This window comes from Hippopotamus amphibius, chromosome 9 (genome assembly GCF_030028045.1).
Source record: "Hippopotamus amphibius kiboko isolate mHipAmp2 chromosome 9, mHipAmp2.hap2, whole genome shotgun sequence".
Classification (NCBI taxonomy): domain Eukaryota; kingdom Metazoa; phylum Chordata; class Mammalia; order Artiodactyla; family Hippopotamidae; genus Hippopotamus; species Hippopotamus amphibius.
The window spans coordinates 139,673,214-139,691,214 of record NC_080194.1 but is presented as its reverse complement, the minus strand read 5'-3'; the positions used below and the strand labels follow the sequence as shown (position 1 = coordinate 139,691,214).

At 43.8% G+C, this 18,001-nt stretch overlaps 1 protein-coding gene across 2 annotated transcripts; it reads left to right on the top strand.

Annotated features, from left to right (window-relative positions):
- KDELR2 (KDEL endoplasmic reticulum protein retention receptor 2) lies at positions 1 to 17,797 on the top strand. 2 transcript variants are annotated; one of them, XM_057748756.1, is made up of 5 exons: positions 3 to 229; positions 10,496 to 10,596; positions 13,766 to 13,924; positions 15,019 to 15,271; positions 16,703 to 17,797. In XM_057748756.1, exons 1-5 carry the CDS (start codon positions 139 to 141, stop codon positions 16,735 to 16,737), a joined length of 639 nt encoding a protein of 212 aa, XP_057604739.1. In that variant the 5' UTR covers positions 3 to 138; the 3' UTR covers positions 16,738 to 17,797. The 2 variants fall into 2 exon arrangements, with proteins under 2 accessions (XP_057604741.1, XP_057604739.1); XM_057748758.1 differs by lacking the exon at positions 15,019 to 15,271 and having other exon boundaries at positions 1 to 229.
- Positions 17,798 to 18,001: the final 204 nt, after the last annotated feature.

Here is an 18,001-nt window from a genome sequence, read left to right as displayed (position 1 = left end):
GCGCGCGCCGGCAGTTCGGCCACGTCCCTGGCCACGTCGCGCCCGCTCTCGCCATCTTCGCCGCTTCCTCTGTGGGGCCGCCGCCGCTGCCGCTGCCTGAGCCGCGAGCCCGGGGCCGCCGCGCCGACCGCCGCCGCCATGAACATCTTCCGGCTGACCGGGGACCTGTCCCACCTGGCGGCCATCGTCATCCTGCTGCTGAAGATCTGGAAGACGCGCTCCTGCGCCGGTGAGCGGCCGACGAGGCCCGCGAAAGGCTCGGGCGCGGGGCCGGGTCCCGGGGAGGGCCCGCGCCGGCCGGACACACCCCCTCGGCCGGGCTGGCGGGCGGCGGGGCCCCGGGGAAGCCTGCGGCCGCTCGGGGTGGGAGCTCCGGCAGGGGCGAGGTGTCGCGGCGCTGGGCCCCGCTCTGCGCTCGGTCGGCTCCCGAACTTGAGCCGTCCGGCGGGGGAGGCGCCGACTGGACCGCGCGGGGCCTTGTTCTATCTGGGAAGTTTGGATGGGGGCGGGGGTCCGGCCAGCGCGCCCCCCGCCCCGGCTTCCGTGGGCGCTTCTCCGCGCGCCTGGGCCGGGGGCCCGGGGGCGCGGGGAGCCCGTGAATCAATGGGACGCGGGGGACGGGAGGATGGGCAGGACGGCGGCGGCTCGGCCTGACGTGGCAGCCTCCCCAGCCCGGGAGGTGGGGCGCGTGCGGGGAGAGGTCACCCCGCTCCCCACCCTGCCCCTGCGAGGACTGGCCTTCAGGCTAGGGTGTCCGGGCAGGCCTGTCCCTAGAGTCCTGTGGCTTTCACCCGGGCCCTCGGGTCCAGCATCACGTCCGCCATGGGAGGGGGTATGGGGAGTTTTTCAGGCGAATTTCTTGGGGCAGTTAGTGCTGCTCTGAGGGACGATCTGGTTTGTGGGACTCCGAGTGCCTCCATCTAATAACGGGTTCTCTGAAACCTGCGGCGCGGCGCCGGGTACCGCCGAGGTCTCCCGCGGTCTCCCGTAAGTCCTCACTCCACGTCACCAGTGAGTTGGCGGCTCCCTCCTCGGGAGCACACATTTCATGCACGCACTGCTGGGAGGCAGTGAGCAAAAATGTTCCCCAGTTAGTAGTTGCGCGGTTTTGCATTTGCTTAACCCTAAACGTTTAAGAATGGCGAATTTTAAAATGATTTCTTAAAATTACAGTGTCTTCCTTAAACATATTTTTGATGCCATGGCCTCGGTGTAATAACGTTTGATGAATTAAAGAACTGAATTTTTGCAGAGACAGTAAAAGATGGGAGTCCCAAGGGACCTGGGTGGCGGAGATTCCATTTACCCGATTGATTTCTAAATATTTTCACCTCTCGAGTAAAACCATGTCTTTGGCTGCTGTCTTCAGGCCTCACCTATCTCCCTGGAACATAGCTGAGATCCAGGAAGTAAGCAAAACCAAAAAAGACCTTTGAGCAATCAAAATGGATGTTACAAAGTCCAAGTACTGCAGCCAGCGTGTTTGGCTTGGAGGTGGTTTCTCAGTTTATGCATAGTTCTGAGAGGTTCGGTTGTGTCATCTCCAGTGACAGCAAAGTAATTTCAGCGATTGTGGTAGCTGACATTAAGCACTTGCTGTGAATTAGGGAGTGAGCTAAGTGCATTATAGGGCTTGTCCCGTGTAGTCCTTGAATAACCTTATGAGATGAGTGCTGTTGCCCCCATTCCATGGAGGAGAGAACTGAGGCTCAGGGAGGTGAGAAGATGAGTGGTAGAGCCAGGATTGGAACACAGGCGATCAGTAACTCACAATTAAAGATTTGAATAAATATCTATATCGCCTAAGTAGTTTTGGTTTAAACATTTGATGTCAGGTCAGTAGTTCAGGTCATTTTTTGTTGCACTCAGGAAGTGTTATTTTGTATCCCTGCTTTGCTGAGATATAATTGACATATAACTTTGTGTTGGTTTTAGGTGTACAAGATTTAGGTGTAAAGATTTGATATGTGTATTGCGAAATGATTACCACAGTAAGTTTAGTTAACACCCATCACCACACATAGCTTCATTTTTATTTTCCTTGCAATGAAAACTTTTAAGATCTACTGTCTTAGCAACTTTCAGGTATACAATACAGTATTGTTAACTATAGTCACCACTGTATATTACATGCCCAGGATTTACCTTTTGACTACCTTCACCCATTTTGCCCATCTCCCCCACCAGAAAATGTTACTTTTACTTTCTATTTTTGCTCCAAAATCTTTGTGTGACTCTCTTCATCTTTCATGTTCTTCAGAATCCCCTGCTGTGACAAGTCATTAAATGTTGAAGCATGCTGTCTCCCATAAGTATATCTAAACTAGGATGTTGGGGAGAAGTTAGTGCAATGCTGAACGTAGAGTTCTTAAGGGAACCTTGAGTAATAGGAGAAAATAAGGTTTGCTCTTTTGCTTGTTTGCTTTTCAATATTCACTATTCTCATTTGGGAGATTTAGGAGCATTTAGGAAAATATAAAATACTTCAGCCAAAATAATAAGGAAGATAAATAGGTGAGTTAAGTTTGTGCATGTTTGCCCAGTATCTCAATAGTTATTAAACTGTCCTCGTTATCAGACTTAGGATCATTTTAGTTCTTAGATGTGAAGTTTCCTGGCCTTGTGAAAATGAAAATCACCACAGTCATTTATTCAGAATTAAATTCCGAATTTGACTGGCTGCCTTGTTTTCCCATCCTAATTTAAAGTTTAGCGACTTTTAAAGAGTAAGAATTTGATATGAGTTTCTCAAAGAACTAGAATAGGAGACATGTACATTCAGGTTGGGTTTCTCACTTTGAAAAATACTGGTATTGGGGTTCATTTTAGGATTTTGGCTCTTGTTTTCAACGCAGTGCAGCTATAGAGCTACGGGGCTTTTTCCCCTTAGGGTAGGGGATGAGACAGGTGAGTGAGGAAGATTCTGTTTTCTTGAACAACTGCCTCAAAGGACCTGTTTTAAAGTGGGGCGGGGCAGTTGATTTTGCTTTAGTTTGAATTGGCGTTCTCCTGTGTCTGCCATTATCATGACAGAGGGGTGGCCAAGTGAAATGTGAGTTCCTCACCTTCCTGAACTACCACGGAATGCTCAGGTTATCGCTTTATTTTCCTAAACACTGACCTGGGTAGCGTTGGGAGAACAAACCTTGGTTTGTAGGTGAAGAACTTCCTGTCTGACTATAAAACTCCTAGAGGAAAACATAGGAAGAACACTCTTCGATGTAAATAACAGCAAGATCTTTTTTGATCCACCCCCTAGAGTAATGGAAATAAAAACAAAAATAAATAAGTGGGACCTAATGAAACTTCAAAGCTTCTGCACAGCAAAGGAAACTATAAGCAAGAGGAAAAGACAACCCTCAGAATGGGAGAAAATATTTGCAAACGAATCAACAGACAAAGGATTAATCTCCAAAATATATAAACAGTTCATCCAGCTCAATATCAAAACAACAAATAACCCAGTCCAAAAATGGGCAGACGGCCTAAATAGGCATTTCTCCAAAGAAGACATACGGATGGCCAAGAGGTACATGAAAAGCTGCTCAGCATCACTAATTATTAGAGAAATGCAAATTAAAACTACAATGAAGTATCACCTCACACCAATTAGAATGGGCATCATCAGAAAATCTGCAAACAGTAAATGCTGGAGAGGGTGTGAAGAAAAGGGAACACTCTTGCACTGCTGGTGGGAATGTAAATTGATACAGCCACTATGGAGAACAGTATGGAGGTTCCTTGCAAAACTAAAAATAGAACTACCATATGACCCAGCAATCCCACTGCTGGGCATATACCCAGAGAACACCATAATTCAAAAAGACACATGCACTCCAGTGTTCATTGCAGCACTATTTACAATAGCCAGGACATGGAAGCAACCTAAACATCCATCAACAGATGAATGGATAAAGATGTGGTACATATATACAATGGAACATTACTCAGCTGTAAAAAGCAATGAAACTGGGACACTTGTAGAGACATAGATGAACGTAGAGACCATCATACAGAGTGAAGTGAGTCAGAAAGAGAAAAACAAATATCGTATATTAATACATATATGCAGAATATAGAAAAATGGTACAAATCAACCAGTTTGCAAGGTAGAAATAGAGACACAGATGTAGAGAACAAACACATGGATACCAAGTGGGGAAAGCAGGGAGGGTTGGGGGGACGTAATGAATTGGGAAATTGGGATACCAAATAGTACACTCTAAATATATGCAGTTTGTTGTATGTTAACTGTATCTCAATAAAAGTTCTTTAAAAAAAAAAAAAAAAGAACTTCCTGTCTACATTTTCCTGTAGGCTGCTATGATTAGTACTGTATCTATTGTGCTTAAACTCCTAGTGGAGTTCCGAGCTCCAAGGCTCCCAGCCGTCCTCCCCTAGCCCTCCCCTTCTCTTCTCCACCGATTGCTTAGGTTGTTGTTAGCTGTTGTCATGTAAGCTGCAGATTTTTCATCCTCCCAAACATGACAGTAACGTACAATGCCCCTGCATTTCTTGTGATTGAACAGTCTGTCTGTCTGTCTATCTATCTATGTTTGCCTTTATATTTTGAATTTATTAGGAGATAGTTTATTCGCAATGAAGGTATCTAATTTACAAAAGGCAGCCATTTTCTTAGCTCTTAAATGTGTTGAAATTTTGGATTTTAATATATTTCATCTTAAATTGCCTTTGGTATGCAGTGGCTGGTATTTTGATTGATTTATTGATTGATTTTTGTAGTTGCTTTTCCAGATGTGGGTTTTTTTCTCTCTTCTTTTTTTTGTTGTTTATTGAAGTATGGTTGGTTTACAGTGTTGTGTTAGTTTCAGGTGTACAGCAAAGTAATTCAGATATATATTTGTGTGTGTTTGTATATTCTTTTTTTTTTTTAATTTATTGGCTGCATTAGGTCTTCATTGCTGTGTGCGGGCTTTCTGTAGTTGTGTGAGCAGGAGCTACTCTTCATTGCGGCGTGTGGGCTTCTCATTGTGGTGGCTTCTCTTGTTGCTCTAGGTGCACAGGCTTCAGTAGTTGTGGCATGGGACTCAGCAGTTGTGGCTCGAGGACTCTGGAGCACAGGCTCAGTAGTTGTAGCACACAGGCTTAGTTGCTCTGTGGCATGTGGGATCTTCCCGGATCGGGGATCGAACCCATGTCCCCTGCATTGGGCAGGTGGATTCTTAACTGCTGCGCCACCAGGGAAGTCCTATATATTCTTTTTCAGAATCTTTTCCCTTATAGATTATTACAAGATATTGAGTATGTAGTTCCCTGTGCTATACAGTACGTCTTTGTTGTGACAGTTTATATTTTTGAAGTACATGGAAAACACCTCCTCTTTTGTCGTCAAGTACTTCAAGAAGCTTTTGCCTCACATTCCCAGCTCCCTCTTGGCAGCAGCTGTCACCTCTGGTCTTTTGAGTGTCGGTCTCCCAAGTAATCATTGCCCTCACTTACTGACCACCCACCATGTGCAAGGCACTGGGGACACAGTTCAGAGCAGCAGCTTGTTGCTATCAAAGTTTCTGCTCTCAAGAAAGCTGCAATTTACTTGAAATAATAAGACATAAAAAGATAAAAATAGAAGGTATCAAATCATATAGGCAGTAAATCCTATGGATGTGAAGTGGCAAGAAAGACCCTAGGGAAGGCTCCCCTGATTTCTCAACAAGGAGGGTATAAGACCTCTGTGAAGAAAAGTATGAAATTTTGCTGATGGGCATAGAAGGTGACCTGAATGTGTGTTCATGTCATGGTCCTGGATAGGACTAGGCAGGCTGATGAGTAAGCAGGAGGATTCATCTCCCCAAATTAACCCACTAATCCAGAATATCATCGGTGTTGGTGAGAGTTGCACAGCAATGTGAGTGTACTTAGTGCCACTGAACTGTCCACTTAGATATAGTTAAAATAGTATGTTTTGTATTATGTGACTTTTACCACAATAAAAAAAGAACATTAAAAAAAAAAAAAGAGTATCATCAAAGTTTAGAAGACAGTGAACCGAGAGGGGTAATCTGCAGTGTATCTAGGTGACAAAGGTCAACACCTATAATAAAATACTCCTACAAATTAAAAAACCAACCTGATAGATAAATGGGCAAAGTTGGCAGTTCACAGAAGAATACCAGGAGGCCAGTTAAGCATGAAAGAATGCCCTACCTCACTAGTAGTTAGGAACCTGGGTGTTAAAATAGCAGTGCCTGCCATCGTTTGCCACTGGGTGGGAAAAAGTCAGAGGTTTACAACACCTAAAGTAGGCGAGGGTGTGAAGTAAAGGGTGTTCTCATCTGATGTTAGTGAACATGGAAATTGGCACAGCCTGTGTAGGGGAAATTTGACAACATTTCAAAACTTAAAGTGGGTTTATTTTATCCCAGCATTTCTACAGAAATTGTCATGCATGTGAACAAACTATATATAGGTGTAAAGATGTTTGTTGTACATAAATAAATACAAAACACTGTTTATAGATACAAAGATGTTCATGCAGTATTTATAAGGACAAAAAGTTTACACAGCTCAAGTGTCCATTAGTGGAGGGGTCACACAGATGTTGGTACATTCACACTGTGGAGCATCATGCAGCCATTAAAAAGAATGAGCTAGAAGTTTTAACAGGAGAAGATATATCTGAAACACTAAGTTAAAAAAAGGAGGAGTTCGTATAAATACAGCTGATTCACTGATGTACAGCAAAAACTGGCACAACAGTGTAAAGCAATTATATTCAATAAAGAGCTTGAAAAGAAAGAGGAGGACTTCCCTGGTGGCACAGTGGTTAAGAATCCGCCTGCCAGTGCAGGGGACACGGATTCCATCCCTGGCCTGGGAAGACCCCACATGCCATGGAGCAACTAAGCCTGTGCGCCACAGCTACTGATTCTGTGTGCTGTAACTATTGAAGCCCGCGAGCCCAGAGCCCGTGCTCCTCAACAATGAGCAACCCGTGCAACGCAACAAAGAGTAGCCCAGCTCTCCACAACTAAAGAAAGCCCGCGCGCAGCACCGAAGACCTAATGCAGCCAATAAATAAATGAGTAAATTTATTAAAAAAAAGAAAAAAGCAAATTGTAAAGCAAGGGATTGTGTGGCCCCATTTTAGGGGCAAACATGTGTGGGTACTCATACAAACACATATTAGAAAGGGGCTTTAAAAAGAAGCATGGGACATTGCACTTAAAAAGGATTTGGGAGGGGTGTTAAAAAGGTCCTTTTGCTTTTTATTCCATGTATGTTAGCCCAGTTGGTACTTTTAATAAAATAGCGTGGATTTCTCTGAAAACAAGATGGCAAAGCAATACATAGTAATAGCTGTCATTTATTGAGCATCTGCAGCATGGCAGGCATAGTCAAAAACACTTTTTCCACTAGTCCCAAAATTTGGCATAATTTGTCCCCATTTGACAGGTGCAGAAAGTGAGGTTTAGTGGGGCCAGGAATGTAGTGGGTCCTGACTTAACCTGCTGCACTCAGGGACTGAGCCTGAATCCAAACCTGACTCCAAAGCCTCTCTTTCCTGAAGTCACAAGAGCTGTGTTGAGTCAGGTGCTGACTCTTGGGCTCCTGTTTCCAGGGTAAGTTAATGGCCTTCGGGAGAGCATCTGGGTCCTCTGAGACAGTTGGTCAGAGCGTGATGCCCAGGACCCTTGTCGAATGCTGCCGTGCGGATTATCCTGGTGGTCTGACATCCAGTGCTTGGTTGCATCCCAGCTGTTGCCAGGACAAAAATAATTCGTGGGAGGCTTTTTTCTTTGGTTGAAGGCTTTGTTGTGTAAACAATGGGAATATGAAAAATGCAGCTCTTAACCAGCTTAATTTAAAGTAACATACAGTGGAGTATATAGTTGTAGGCTTTTATTAAATTTAACTTGGCCCAGTGGGAAAAGACAGGAATGGTGTTAAGTTTAATGATTGGTTTCCATTTTACAAGTGACACTTGTATGGCTATTTGATGCGTGTGGTATTGGGATGGCCGTTACAGAAACGTTTAGAGTGAGTGTTCTTGAGAGCTTGTTACTGATAGCCTTCGCCCTTCGTGTGCTTTGGTCTCAGCACAGAAACTGACCATGGGAGCCCCTCTGGCTTCACAGCAAGTATTCCCCCTAGAGGGAGATTCCTGCCCCTGCCTGCTCTGTCTTCGGCTGGGATCCCTGCCTTCCTGAGAAGACAGAACAGTTTTTTCTGTTTTAAAGGAAGAAGCTGCTGCCTGCTAATCAGGCTCCCAGGCCAGGAGGAAGAGGGTAAAACCGTGCAGGCATACTCAGTGTTCCAGCACGGTGGTTCCCGCATGGACTCTCCACCTCGGAACAAGCTGCCGCCTGCTGCCTGGCCCCTTCTTCTCTGCCCCACCCTATGGCTGGCAGTAAATTAGGGCAGAGCCCAGAGCACATCGCCTATTTACAGTCATAGAGACACGTATGACTTAGACATTCTTTGGAAATGTTATCCCAAAATATCATACAATGAGTTTACCTTCATGACATGAAAATAAAATGAATTACGTTTTTTTTTTTTCCATTTGTTCTTTCATTCAGCAGGTATTTTCTGGGCCCTGCTGTGTGTCAGGCCCAGTACTCAGCACAGAGAATACAAAGTGGAATAAGGCATGACCCCGGCCCTCAGAGATCTCTGTGTCTGGTGGGGGTTTAGGGGAGAGGGAGACAGGCAACCGGATAACCACAGTGTATTTTATAAGCATGGTAACAGGAGCCAGGGCAGCAGCTGACATGAAGTAGTTCCCATTATATACTTGCTGAATGAATAAACAGCACTGAGGGAGGGTGTCATCAAAGATGACTTCCCAGAGAAAGTGATGCGAATTAGGTCGCACAGGGAAGTAGTAAAAGCAATATGGCAGTCCCTGATGTTTAGTATAGGATGCTGAAAATGAGGACAAATTTAGAATTTGCCTGGCTTCACAGTTCTATTAGAATAAACCCTTTACAACAAAATTTGCCCATGTGTATTCTATAATTTTTTATTTAAAATATTGGAAAGAACCATATATTTAGAAAATGAACTGGAAATTTCTCTCTCAAGGCTTCAGCAGTCATCACACGTGAACTACATGCTCCCTGTCCTTCCCCCCCGCCCCCCTTCTCTCTCCCTGTTCTCTATGTCAACGGCAGCCTCACTGTTTCTCCACTGGAACATTGATCTTTGATAAGGAAAAAAATGTTCCGTTACTGGAGAAAAGACTAAAAGAGGCAGGCTTTCTATCTCTGTCTCCACCTTTGGCCCTTGAAATTGGTTACTACTGATGGACCCAGAAGGATTGAGTCGACTGTTTCTTCAACTTCAATTTAGGTGTTTTTATGAATTGGCTGCAACTGCAATTATGCACACATAGAAAGTAACATTTTTAAATCCAGGCTTTTTGCTTCAACAAGCTATAAAATTGTTTTGTAAAATAGTGTTGTTTGTAAAATATCATTTAAAACAATGTGATTTTCATATTCTGGAAGAATATCGCTAATGATTTGGGTGCAGTGACATGTGTGCTAAATACAAACTTGCCTAAATGTCTCATGGTGTGACGTTTACAATGTAGGTGGGGTTGGGTGGGTTCTGACACCTAGTGAGATTCAGTTCCCTTAATGAATTTGCTTTTTCTCCAACATCTGAAACCCACAGTTCACAGTCTGTTGTCACATAAATATTTGGCCAAATCCGGATGTCAGATTCACTCCCTGTGACCTGCTAGACGTCCACAGCTGAGTCTCCATGGGCCACAACAGTGCTTGGGGAGGGAGGGGTGGTGACTCGAGGGAGAAACAGTTTCAAGATGTTAAAACAATAGAAGAGCGCTGCGTTGGAAGACTAGCCGGTTCCCACCCTCTTGTTGCTGTAGCATCCAGGAGCATTTTCATGTGAGTCTGAGATTGGTTGTGTGATTAATCTAAGAGTTTGTTTTTTTTTTTTTAAGTTTTTAACCTGTCCACGTAAATGCTGCCCTCACAAAAGCAGTCATCTTGGGCGGCCAGTTCAGGAGGATTACTGTTCAAACTCTTCCCTGAAGCAGTGCCCCCTGCTTGGTTCCTCATCTCCTTAATCCAGATAGATTCCAACTCTGTCCTCGAAAGATTTGTCACCACGAGATATTGTTTTAAAATGGAAAGATGCTAAAGGTATCAGGCAAGTTACAACACTAAGGAACGGCAGGATTTTTGAAATAAATTTGTTCCTACTTAGAGATGGCTGAGAAAGTTAATGTTCATTCGAGCAATGCACATCCTGGTATATTGGCGCAGGCATAAGTCACTTTCCTGTGGTCACTCATCATAGTAAGACAGAAAAGCTGTTAGAACCTTCCCAGGTGATTCTGTTCAAGATTGTTAAGGGGAAGAAAAACTGAAACTGCTTCCATTTGTTTAGCGTCCTCCAGGCCATCGGCCTTGGCCCCTGGTGTCCCACTTCCCTGTACGGTGTTGTCTGCAAGAATCATAACACTCTTGGAGGCATTTCTAATAGTTTCCTTTTCTTTCTTTAGGTATTTCTGGGAAAAGCCAGCTTCTGTTTGCACTGGTCTTCACAACTCGTTACCTGGATCTTTTTACTTCATTTATTTCATTATATAATACGTCTATGAAGGTATGGTGTGACATCCAATGGAATATATTTTATCCATAATTCACAGACCTATGGGAACTGTTAAATTTGTGTCACCTGTGCACTTAAACAGCTTCAAGAATAATGTCTAAATATGCTGTTCTCGACGTGTGCACTTTTAGACCACCTAGTACATGTAACAAGGATAGTTATCATTAAGCATACTTTTCTGTATCAAAGCGGTATCTATTTAATTAGTGCTTTGCACTTAGAGAGTTCTTAGTCTTAAGTTCCTCAACTGTGATAAACTTCTAAAGCTCTTGAAAACCCTATAAGAAAGAGGGGTGACTATTATGTTTTCAAGCAGTGGGAAATTACAGACTCCCTGGGAAACCCAGCAAGTTGGTTCAGAACGAGGCACGAAAGCAAGGCTCCTCGCCGCACAGCCTCATGCTGCTGCCCTGTGAGGGCCTGGGTGTGCCATCTGGGTGGTGCTTTGCTGTACTTAACAGCAGCTGCACCATCATTTACTTAATATGGTTTTTAAATCATTTAACTTGTCCTAAGTATTAGTATCCGTGACACCTTTGGTGTCACATTCTTCCTAATTCCTGCATGAAAGCAAATGTACAACTCAGCCACTGGCGGTACCCTCTGCACGCTGCGGGCAGCCTCAGTTCTTCCCCGCAGGCCCTGACCACATACCTGGTGAGCTGCCCCAGGGCGCCCTGAGGGCGGGGCGGGCGAGCAGCAGCACCGGTGATCTGACGGCTGCGAGCAGACCATCACGACAGTACGAAACCAGTGGCTGCGATTTGTGATTGGTGCTGTGAAGGAAACATGGGGCTCCTGAGATGTGTAAAGGATGCCTGTTTCATTCATTCATTGTTTGAATGCTTAGCGAGCACCCATGTGCTGGGCATTGTGGTGGGCACTTGGTTATTGGCGCCGAGGGAAGTGATGTTTAATCTGAAGCCATTGGTGTGGTGTTTAAAGCAACTCCCCCCAACACTTTATGTTCAAAAGCACTTTTATAAGCACAGTTCAAAGTAGACAAAGCAGTATTTGAGCCTGTGGTCTTTACTAAGAAGCAAATTTGAGTTACTTGTAGTTGTTGCGTTCTTCGTTACTAAGTGAGAGAAGTAATAGTAATCACTAGTTATTTCCTCATCATCGGGAAGTAATTAGCTTCCTTTAAAATGGCTAGGTCCGGGAATTCCCTGGCGGTCCAGTGGTTGGTTAGGACTCTGTGCTTTCACTGCAGAGGACCTAGGTTTCATCCCTGGTGGAGGAACTAAGATCCCACAAGCCGTGAGGTACCGCCAAAAAAAAAAAAAAAAGGCTAGGTCTTTGCTTGTTGTCCAGGCAAGTTAAAACTGTAGATATTAGAGGTGTATGAGCAAGAACCCCCTTCCTTCCCCCTCAGGATGCCTGGCTCTCAGAGCAATCCTTACTTGCTTAATTGTTGCTTCCAAGCATAATGTCCTGAAAATCAGAGGAGTGAGAGCCAAGTTGTGTGTGCTCATAGCTTTTTTTACTTTAAATGCCAAGCACTGGTGAGAGGAGAAAAGTAGCTGCTTTTCCCAGTGGCTGCTGAGCCTTTGTGGACGCAGTCTGGGCTGGCTGTGGGGGGCGCTGGGGAGGGACCCCTGGCCACCATGCGCCATCACAGGATGTTCTGCTGAGGAAGGGGGGACTCTACAGAGATGTGTGTGTATTTTGTTCATACATGCAGGTTGTATGTTATTTTATTCATACACATATATGCATATATTTGCACGTGGAGAGAACTCCTCTAACAATAAAAGATATTAACCTTCCTTGGTTTTGCATTGGGTAGGGAGAGCGTGTGCTGCTTCTTCCGTGTCTGGGTATGATCAACAATTTAAAAATATATTGATATTTTGTTGACTATTTATTTGCAAATATAACTTCATGATGAGATGCCAGGAACAGTTTAGGTCTTTGTTTTGTTTTGAAGCATAAGAGGACTGGACGATTGCTGTCATTTTCCTCGTAAGTTGTTTTGCCCAAATGTTTTCCTTATCAAGTTTCACCAGTTGGCTTTCCTGGAGAGACGTAGTGCCTGGCTGCGCGGCTGTTACCCCCGTTGTTTAGGTTTATAGGCTGGAGTTGCCGTTTGCTTCTTGAGCCTAAAATTCTGTGTTCTGAAGATTGGTGTAATTTCAGAATATCAGACTCTTCCTTGGGTTTGGATGAATATATAACTTTTGAACGTGAAGGACCATATAACTCACTTGTAAGCCCTTGAACAGCTACATTGCTGTGCCAACATGTAGGCAGCAGTGTTTTACAAATTATCACTTAGTTTTGGTTTTGCTTTTATTATGTTACCAGACAAAATTTCATAGCAACAATCTGAATGTTCAGTGTTAAAGGAACACAATATAAATTAAAACCATCATTTATCTTATCTTTAGAAAAGCACTAGCTCAGAAATATCTTCATGCTGTAAGGAAGTGCCTTAATTTTGAACTGCATTGAACTTTGTGTTCACTTTTTTTCTAAAGCTACTATCTAATAGTTTAAAATGAGATTAAAAATGCATTCTTTGCAGTCTCTTATAAAGAAAAACTTACACTTAACATATGATCCGGCAGTCCCACTCCTAGGTATTTACTCAAGAGAAATGAAAACTTATGTTCACACAAAAGCCTGTACACAAATGTTCACAGCAGCTCTATCCACCATCTCCCAAGCTGGGAACAAGCCACCTGTCCTTTTACTGATGGGTGGATGAACAGCTGTGGCTGCTGCTTCGAAATACTGGGTACCAGTTCTCAATACACACGACAACACGGTTGGATCTCAAATCATTATGCTAACTGAAAGAAATTGATCTTAAAGTTGACGTGCGATTATGATTCTGTTTACGGAATGGAATTCTAGAAAAGGCAAACACTGCAGGGACCAAGAACACATCAGTGATTGCCAGAGGTTAGGCTGGGGGAAAGGCTGACTACAGGGGCAGCATGAGGGAACTGGGTTGGGGGCGGTTAGGACTGCTCTGTGTCTTGATTGTGGTTGTTATATGACTTACAGAACTGATCAGCCCAAAAGGTGAACTTCACTATATTTAAATTGAAAAAAAATCTATATATATATGGATGATATAGAAAGCTAAGAGAGTTGGAACAGTTGTAAGATATTGATGACCCCGTTTTTTTTTGTTTTTTTTTTTTCTTTTTAGCTCATCTACATTGCCTGCTCCTATGCCACAGTGTACCTGATCTACATGAAATTTAAGGCAACCTACGATGGAAATCACGATACTTTCCGAGTGGAGTTTCTGGTGGTCCCTGTGGGTGGCCTCTCATTTCTAGTCAATCATGATTTCTCTCCTCTTGAGGTTAGTTAAGAGGTTATTTAGTAGTCATGTCTGGTTCCCTAGGGACATAGACCTGTTTGCAGATGATGTGGTTCTGTTTTTTTGGGGGGGAAGGGGGAGGGCAGGTGGCAAACATACATGGTTTGGTGTCAATAAATCATGGGCAGGAATTAAGCACCCAGGTTGGATGCCCATTTAGGTGTCTGCTGACTCTCCTTTAGAATATAAACTTGCCTTCTGTGATAAAGCGCAGTGCCCTGCCTGTCCGTGTCTGAAGAACAGTCTCCTCCCCACCCTCACTCTTCATATACAGGTGTCGCTCGTTGGTGCTGTGTCTGTGAATCCTTAAGCAGTGCTGCTGCGCTCCTCGGCTTTAGGAGGCACGGTTTGCACGGTGCGCCAGCACTGTGCGGTGAGGCGGCCTGCTGCTAACCACTCCGTCCACCCCCGAGCGTCCTGGGGTTGGTTCGGTCGCCGCACGGATGGTGGTCATCCGATGGTGCGGGAGCGCCTGGGTGTTACAACCCTCCACAGGTCCTTCTTTCGTCAGCGTGAATGAAGTGCTGTGTTGGGCAGAGAGTTTGCATAATTACAACTCTGACTTCTTACCCCTTTGATTTAACCATGCTAAAAAACTGCTTAAAGGATAAGGAAAACAGTAAGACGATTTAGATAGTCTGGAAAGGAGACCCAGTTGGTGAGGAAAAACAGCAGTGAGGGAGTGGAAGGACCCAGTCATCAGTCTTGTCAACCCTGGCAGAAGGGAGAAATTTGGGACCCTAGATTCAGAGTGGGATAAGCTGGGGGAGGAGAAACATCATATATGTAGAGTCCCAGAGAGTCGTACAGGGAAGAACGCAACGCTGAGAGACAGGGTAATGAAACTGCAGAGAGGTGGAGGTGTCCAGGTCACCCCGCTTGTCATCGGAGTGTCTGCGCCTTTTATCTGTAGCTTAAGTTTCCGTGATTTGTTACATTGCAGAGCCACTCTGTCCTGGGCGCTGATGCCCAGACTCCCACTCTTTTTGTGCTACTTCACAGTAAAGTAAGAGTGTTTCCCGTGGACTCATGGTGGGCCACTGGATGCTAACCAAAGCGTGCTGTTCTTCTTACAGATTTTGTGGACCTTCTCCATCTACCTTGAGTCCGTGGCTATCCTACCGCAGCTCTTCATGATCAGCAAGACTGGGGAGGCCGAGACCATCACCACCCACTACCTGTTCTTCCTGGGCCTGTATCGCGCTTTGTATCTGGTCAACTGGATCTGGCGCTTCTACTTTGAGGGTTTCTTTGACCTCATCGCTGTGGTTGCTGGCGTTGTCCAGACCATCCTGTACTGCGACTTCTTCTACTTGTACATTACAAAAGGTACATGGGGCTGCATCCTGCCTGCTTTGTTCTACAGCTGTGTGTTCTTCTAGGGGCTCCCTTGCCCAACATGCTCCTAATCTGACACTTGCTCAGAAGGCAGAACTGGCTTCAGAAAAACATTGTCATTGACTCTCAAGTAAATTCTGGGTCAGGATTTTCAGTCTCTTTTTTTTTTTTTGCTGTTTTGCTACAATGACACATTTTCTTTTTTTTTAATTTTTAAAGTTTTTAAAATGTATTTATTTATTGGCTGTGGTGGGTCTTCGTTACTGTGCGTGAGCTTTCTCTAGTTGTGGTGAGCTGAGGCTACTCTTTGTTGTGGTGCGCAGGCTTTTCATTGCAGTGGCTTCTCTTGTTGCGGAGCATGGGCTCTAGGCGCGTGGGCTCAGTAGTTGTGGCGCATGGGCTTAGTTGCTCTGCGGCATGTGGTATCTTCCCAGACCAGGGCTCAAACCCATGTCTCCTGCATTGGCAGGTGGATTCTTAACCACTGCGCCACCAGGGAAGTCCCTGCAATGACACGTTTTCACTGTAAAATCAGAACTACTAATTCTGAAAACAATCACCCAGAATCCTACCACTCAGAGATAATCATTGTTAATGTTTCAGTAAATGTAATGATTTAGTGATGCATGATTTAAACTAAACATGCTATTCTATAATCTGCTCTTTTCCTCAGACATCTACATAATTTTTAATAGCCGTAGAGTATTTTATTATGTGCATTACCATAATTTACTTACTCAGCCCCTGTTCATCGGTGTTTGGGCTTAAAACCCCAGTGCTTGCATCAGCACCCTTGTGTATGGATATTTTTGCAGTTGTGTGAATAGAGGATGCATGAACTTCACAATAATCTGAAGAAAGCCGTGGTCCTTACTCAGAAGAAAATGCACAGTTATGCATATTCACACAAACGTATGCGTATAGTTTTCGGGAATTCAGGAGCCCCTGAAACCCAACCACAGATCCCAGGCTAAGGATCCTGGCTATACAGTAAAATTCCTAATGGTGAAATTGCTAAATATAAGCACTTATGTATCTTATCTCTTTTTTTAACATCCAAAGTTTCATAACAGTTATGTTTCAATTCATGTTAATTAGGGGAGAAAGTCATGAGAACAAAAAGCTGCTATGAATTTAGTGACAGTTTCAGTTGAATTAGTATTTTTAAATTCAATTGCTATGGCATCCAGACACATGAAAAAAACTCCATCTATGCGTGCATGACATTTTCATAGTTCAGAGGACTTTGTTTATTGACACCAAATTCCCATGCCTGCTGGTTGTCAGAAGCTGATTTCCTTGTCCCTTACTATGTAGTGATAGCATCTTGTGTGACAGACTTCTAGGAATGGGAAGGAGGAAACTACAAGCTTGTCGGGATCAGTAATCTTTTGTTTTCTCTCCCTCTCTCAAAAATTCTAGTACTCAAGGGAAAGAAGCTCAGTCTGCCAGCGTAAGTGCCAAAGACCATCACCAGCATCTGTCCTTCAGGGTGCTCGGACAGAATTCTTACCACAGCAAAGGCACAAGATGCTTGATACGGAAAATCAGAAACTTCACTCTTTTGTTGCAGATAGTCATCAGTGGCTCTGTGAGAACCCAGAGGGAAAGAACCAGAAGGTTTCTGTTTAATGCATCTTGCCTTATCTTTTTTTATTACAATGTACAAAGATTTTTTTACACAAAGAAACAATGCTGTATTAATAAAGTCAGTGTGTAGCTTCAATTGGGGTAGTTCCAAAAGTGAAGATTTTGTGAGGAATAAGTGCAAATTTTTTTTTTTTTAATTCTTTGAAATTGTTGATTCTTTGTGTCTGCAATGAAATCGTACTTCTTGACAGTTGGTAGATTATATATTCTTCCATCTATCAAACTTACATTCCACTATATTTATTTTTTTTGCCAAAAGATGGGTTATCTTTATTTGAAATCTGAGACACTATGTCCAATTTGGTACATCTGTTCAAATCACTTCCCACCTGATGTGGAAATCCTTCCTTGGACGTCACAACACTACATTTAAGGCTGGTAAGGATGACTTGCCAATCTTAAGGTTTTCATTACCAAAATTTTTAGGTTCTGAATGTCGATGGAATCTCGTTTAAGAGTCACCAAAGGTGCCTGTCCTCCTCCCCTGCTAAGAAGTGTCAGTTTGAGACTGTCCCAAGAGCATCAAAGAACTCAGTGGGCAGGGGCTCTGGGCTGCCTGCCATCTGAGCGTGAGGTGCGAGAAACATGCGTGATTCTTTTGGATCTAGGACTCCTCTGAGGAATGGAACACAAGCAGTTACTTTAATTTACAGCTCCAAAAGATCACTACAGCCATGCCTGTACTCAGATTCAGTTGGTTTTCTGTATCACTTTTGGACTGCAAAATGAGTTACTTTTTTTTTTCATTGGCAGCACCAATTGCCATTCCTTTTCCTTTTACTTTTTTTGGTTGTTTTTTGTTTTTACTGAGCTCTTGCATGATTTATCTTGTGTTACCGTCCTAAATAAACATTTTATTAAACATAGGTTAAATTGTCTTTTTTCTGAATTAGGCTTTTGGAACATCCTGTGTCAGGATGGGGTTTTTGTTGTTTGATTAGCAACCAGAGCGCTATATGGGGCTGCAAACATTCGTTTTCCACTTAATAATCTAAAAACTTCTGTATTTTTTGGAAAAATTGGAATTTTCCTCCTGATTTTTCCATTGTGTCGATTTTCTGTGGGTTTTTT

Coding starts and splice junctions, on each gene's coding strand:
- KDELR2 (XM_057748756.1), top strand. CDS start 139: ATGAACATCTTCCGGCTGACCGGGGACCTGTCCCACCTGGCGGCCATC. Junction 230..10,495: donor GAAGACGCGCTCCTGCGCCG/GTGAGCGGCCGA, acceptor TTCTTTCTTTAG/GTATTTCTGGGAAAAGCCAG. Junction 13,925..15,018: donor ATGATTTCTCTCCTCTTGAG/GTTAGTTAAGAG, acceptor TTCTTCTTACAG/ATTTTGTGGACCTTCTCCAT.